The sequence below is a fragment of the Schistocerca gregaria genome, chromosome 4, assembly GCF_023897955.1.
Source record: "Schistocerca gregaria isolate iqSchGreg1 chromosome 4, iqSchGreg1.2, whole genome shotgun sequence".
In the NCBI taxonomy this organism is placed as follows: domain Eukaryota; kingdom Metazoa; phylum Arthropoda; class Insecta; order Orthoptera; family Acrididae; genus Schistocerca; species Schistocerca gregaria.
The window spans coordinates 397,623,274-397,629,273 of NC_064923.1; the positions used below are offsets into that span (position 1 = coordinate 397,623,274).

Below are 6,000 nucleotides of genomic sequence, written 5' to 3' on the forward strand. Positions count from 1 at the left end.
GGTAACAGACAATAAAAAAAAAATTCTGAATAGGTGGAGAGCATATTTTGAAGAGTTATTAAATGCTGAAGATCCAGAGAGTGTATTTTCACATGAGAATAATACAGAGGGTGAAGGAGAATCTGCAAACATTCAAGTGACTCAAAAAGATGTAGGAAGGGCAATGAGGAAACTAAAGAATATTAAGGCACCAGGAGAAGACAGGATAATGACAGAGTTGTTGAAGGAAGGAGGAGAAACACTTCAGAAATAGCTATACAATCTCATAACAGAAATATGGGAAAAAGATGAAATCCCAGACGAGTGGAAATCAGCTGTCATTATCCCACTGCATAAAAAGAACAGTAATAGGAAGGAGTTAATAAATATGTCAAGGTTTGCCCTGTGGAGACAAAAGCCAAAGTCAAATACCGAGGGGAGCTGTCCAAGGAATTCCATATCAGAATCGGTGTGAGACAAGGTGATGTTATTTCACCACTGTTATTTAATCTGGTCCTAGAGAAAGTAATCTGAGAAATGAAAACAAAAAACAAAGGGGTGACGCTGAATGGCAGGACAGATTTATTGGGTTATGCATATGACATCGCCGTTCTAGCAGAATCAGACGAAGAAATGGCAGAAACTGTAGAGGACCTAGCGCAAAATGCAAGTAAGACTGGGTTATGGATTAATGCAGAAAAGACTGAGGTAATGGAGGTATCCCATTACAAGTAGGGCTATGGAAATCTGCTAAAGTGGAAAATTTTAAATACCTTGGTACATGGTTAACAGGCAAAACAATTTAAAACAGGAAATAAACCAACATATTGTGAGTGACTCTAAAACTTATTTGAGTATGAGATAATGTCATCCAAGAATCTGTCAATTAAGACCAAACTTGTAGCATACAATGCCATGATAGTGCCAGTATTATTTTATGGGACAGAAGCCCTAATTACAACAAAGAAGGATGAAGAATACTTGTTGGTCTTTGAAAGAAAAATTATGAGATGTATCTTCAGGCCTGTCCAGGAAGGGATCTAGTGGAGACGTAGGGGAAAAACAAAGAATAAGCTTGGCAGGCCACATTGCTAGGAGACCAGAAACCTCTAAGGCAAAAGCTGTACTTATGGGAAGAACTGATGGTACCTGTCTAATCGGAAGAGCCAGAAAGCAATGGGAGGATGAGCTACAGAAAGACCTTTGCCAGCTATGAGTCTGTGACAACTACATCGCCAACTCTGGAGGAGCATTGTGAGGTCGGCACATGATCTACATGGTCCTTGATCGCACAGTTTGATTGATTTGAATCTCTCTCTCTCTCTCTCTCTCTCTCTCTCTCTCTCTCTCTCTCTCTCTCTCTCTCTCTCTCTCTCTCTCTGTGTGTGTGTGTGTGTGTGTGTGTGTGTGTGTGTTTTCCAGATGACACTGAAAACATTAAATTTTCTTGTAATGCATTTTTCAATATCAAGTACACTGAAGTAAGTAATTTTAGCTTCTCTTGCAAACTGAGCACTGTTTAGCTTTTGTTGTGGTCTTCAGTCCTGAGACTGGTTTGACGCAGCTTTCCATCCTACTCTATCCTGTGCAAGCTGCTTCATCTCCCAATACGTACAGCAGTCTACATCCTTCTGAATCTACTTAGTGTAGTCATCTCTTGGTCTCCCTCTACGATTTTTACCCTCCAAGCTGCCCTCCAATACTAAACTGGTGATCCCTTGATGCCTCAGAACATGTCCTACCAACCGATCGCTTCTTCTAGTCAAGTTGTGCCACAAACTCCTTCTCCCCATTCCTATTCAATACCTCCTCATTAGTTGTGTGATCTGCCCATCTAATCTTCAGCATTCTTCTGTAGCACCACATTTCGAAAGCTTCTATTCTCTTCTGGTCCAAACTATTTATCATCCATGTTTCACTTCCATACATGGCTACACTCCATACAAATACTTTCAAAAACGACTTCCTGACACTTAAATCTATACTCAATGTAAACAAATTTCTCTTCTTCAGAAACGCTTTCCTTGCCATTGCCAATCTACATTTTATATCATCTCTACTTCGACCATCATCAGTTATTTTGCTCCCCAAATAGCAAAACTCATCTACTACTTTAAGTGTCTCATTTCCTAATCTAATTCCCTCAGCATCACCCGATTTAATTTGACTATTGAATACTGTAAACCACTGTTTCAACAGTTAAAAATCCTGTCACTGCCATGCCTCTATATAGTGGAACTAGCTTGTTTTACAGTACAGCACTTTGAATCACAGATATCCAGACCACCACACACGTGACACCAGAAACAAAACCCAATTACAAATTATAGCTCACAACACAAAATAATAATGTTGTTCTACAATACTACTTTTATTGTTAACTGGTTTTCGGCTTACAAGGCCATCTTCGGACATTTACTGAGTATTATGACCAAAGAAGTTACAATGTTTCTCTTCCAATGTTGTTTGCAAACATTGTAACTTCTTTGGTGATAATACTCAGTAAATGTCTGAAGATGGCCTTGTAAGCTGAAAACTGGTTAACAATAAAAGTAATATTGTAGAACAAAATCAAACTGGTGCTTTTCGTTTATTATATACAACCACATCCCAACAGACATAAAAACAAGCAAAAACCCAAAAATAATGAGAATTAAATTAAAGGAATTACTACTAAATCATTCTTTCTATTCTGTACATGAATTTATTGAAACAAAATTTTAATTACTGTCAATAAGCTGTTTATTCACTTGCAATTATCTCTACTTAGGAAGATAATTTAATCACTGTATCTTATTTACATTCTGTCTGTATCTCATATATGTATTCTGCTGTGTGAAGTATGTACCACAAAATTTTAATTACTTGTAATAAGCTGTTTAATCACCTGTAGGTGTTTCTACTTGGTAGTATGATTTAATTATTGTATGTTATTGATTTCTGACTGCATCTCCTATATGTACTGATATGTGCAGTATGTACCACCACTGTCATCTCCCATCACACACCACCTTTTTATATTTGGTCTATATATCCTATATGTATTCTGCTATGTGAGTTATGCACCATTACTGTCATCTCTCATCATACACCGCCTCAACATAATTTTCAAATGGACTTGTCCTATATCATGATGTGCTTTGCTGCACAAATTGTATGATCTACAGGGCCAATAATAATAAATAAATAAATCTATAAAGGGTAGCTGTTGGCCTTTTCTAACTCCTTAGTATTTTTTTTATAGTATGGAGACTATTCAGGTGTCATAGGAAATCACTGAGTTGTTTCTCACCATGGTTCCACACTGCAAGAAGATCAAAGAGTTTCTGAGATCGGCAAATGATAAAAGAGAGGACACTTGCAATGTTAGGAATACAGCACATACCATGTTCATGTGGAAACGTATGTGGAAATGGCTGGATAATCCATCAAGGTGAGCATCACCAAACGTTAGTGGCTTTACAGGTTGGGACAGGTGGAGAAATTGGCTGTGGTGTAATGTGTGCAGTTTGAGACTGCGTACATAATAAAATTAATTGATATGAAAGTTCTTGCTGTGGAGAAGAGCTACAAAGTCTGCTTGTTCAGGAAGCCAAACAGATACAAAAACATGACAGTAGCTTCAACCAGAAAGAGAAAAACCTCCTGCATCCCTGTGCTGCAGCTAAAAAATAAGAGACAGAAGCCAACAGGCAGTTTGTTAGTAATTTGGTTCCTTCTGCAACCCCTAGAGATCCTGTTGATATCAAGTTTGGGCCATGTGCAGTCATTCATGGTATTCAAGAGTACCATAATCTTTTCCTGTTTTTGTACATAAACCAAAATTTTCCCCATACTATCTGAAACGCACTGATGTTCTCATCTGGATTTGAACTCCATTAAGCTGTGCAATGACTCAAATTGCGGAACAGTGCTCTTTGCTCCAGAAGTGAACAGGATGTCTTCAAGCTGCCAATGAAACTCTGATATTGGTGCACAGCATGTGGTTAATTCTGATATAATTCTCACATTCAAGGACCTGTCTATATGTTGTAACACAGTAGCCTACTAAGCAGACAGTGTGCTTTGCTGAATAACCATTCTCTACATCTTCATCTGTATCTATACTCTGAAAATCACTGTGACATGCATGTCATTGAATATATACCATTTATTAGGGCTTCTCCCTATGTTATTCAGTATGGATTGCTGGAAGAATGACTATTTCAACACCTCTGTGCATGCCATAATTAATCCAATCTTTCCCATGTTTTCCCTATAGGTGCAACACATGGGAGGCTGTAGTACACTCCTGGATTTTGGTGGGATGTGGTCTGTGGCGCACAGATCATCAAGCACTTTCCTCCAAGGAGTGAATGTGATGAGAGGAAAGCATAAGAAGATGCATATGGAGCTGGTGGAGAGCATGCTTTGTCTGATGTTCAGAAGGAATACATTCTTTTAGTAATATGATTGCAATTATTCTGTTATCCTGCATGATATATTCTCTAAGTTTCATCTTTATATTTTATTATGGAGGTGCCTTTCTTCATTCATCTAATTTACAAACTCCTAAACTGTTTTTCCCATTACATCAAACACATTCACATTTCACTTTGTGTGGTTTATTCTGGGGACTTCAAGTTTTACATAATTTGAAATGGCATATGTGCTGTTGCGGACCTACAGTCATTGACTGCATACTCGAACTTTTGATTCATTTTTAATGGATAAACAGGGAAGAAGTAGACCCAGGAAACAATTGTTTCGTTATACTGAGAGGTCACTGGAGTACTAAAATTATGATATAATTAATAAGCAAGAACAAGACTCAACAAAGTTATTGCAGTAACAGGGGCTTGCTCCTTTTCACAATATGATGAGGCGGGGAAAATAAATGTGAGTGTCATGGCATGTGATGACAGCTTTTCTGACAATGAGTAGTGATTTGATAAAAATGACATATATATTATACTGACACGCAAAAATATTGCAGCTGTTTGTTGTTCTCTTTACGTTGCTGCGTCGGATTAGTTATTACATGGAACAAGAAAACTTTTCGTCAGCTAATTTACACTAAAGTAAGAAGTACTGGGTGAAAACGATTACATTTCTTTACAACAGTAACAAATTGAACTTTGGTGACTAAACCATGCGCAAAATTTAAAGTGGGAGCTTCAGTTTAACATTATAATGACCTGTCCTTGAAGTGTCACAAATTAATGAGGACATTGACTATGTTATGACTTCATAGCCTAATTCAACCTTCTACTTAGATTTCAGTACCACTCACTGTATCACCACCCAAATTAGAACTGGTGCCAATGTATGTTAGCACCTCTCCGAGCGATAACTTACCACGGTCGAATTCCTCCGTAGTCTGCTCCAGAAAAGCGTTTGCCTGCTCCGTACTTGTGTTTGCCTCCTCCGGATTCGTATTGTTGCCTTGATTATCCATATCCTTCGTACTCTCCACTTTCATCGCGCTGGTGTTATTTTCCTTATCCAGTTTTTGATCCACCGCAAAATACCTGTCACGAGATAAACCAGTGATAATACGCTACTTGATTATAACAATTTACCCGCAGAATGAATAAATTGACAGTTCACTATCGATATTGTCAAACCACAGATTCAATAACATTGGCATTTTTCAGTCAAGGATGTTAGAACCTAACACCCTGTTTTCAGTGACCATGATCACCTACACTGGACGTCAAACTGCTTTACTCTTTGTGTCAGATCACAGCCTACTTTACGCAGGCTGGAGCCTTCAGAATCACAACCCCTCACAGCTGTCAAATAATGAATATATGGCCGGACTCGCAAAATGGGCGTCTCGTTGCACTTTAAAAACAAAACTGTTTTACGCTCTAATTCATGTAATTGTGCTATTTTACACTGTAATACATGTAACTATGCGCCTAACTCGTGTACACAAGTACGAATCACTGGTTATCTACCCATTTAAATATTCGCAAAAGTAATTTTAAAAGGTATCGAAAACGTGTACAATGCAGAGACCTCGTATCATACATGATA

The 6,000-nt window shown here is 38.0% G+C and overlaps 1 protein-coding gene across 1 annotated transcript in view; it reads right to left on the reverse strand.

Moving 5' to 3' along the window:
• Nucleotides 1-5,679, reverse strand: part of LOC126266838 (UPF0184 protein AAEL002161) — a 28,528-nt gene extending 22,849 nt beyond the window's left edge. The window contains exon 1 of the mRNA XM_049971407.1: nucleotides 5,317-5,679. Coding sequence (XP_049827364.1) covers nucleotides 5,317-5,440 — 124 coding nt within the window. The 5' untranslated portion in view covers nucleotides 5,441-5,679. The remainder of the gene's footprint in view (nucleotides 1-5,316) is intronic.
• Nucleotides 5,680-6,000: the final 321 nt, after the last annotated feature.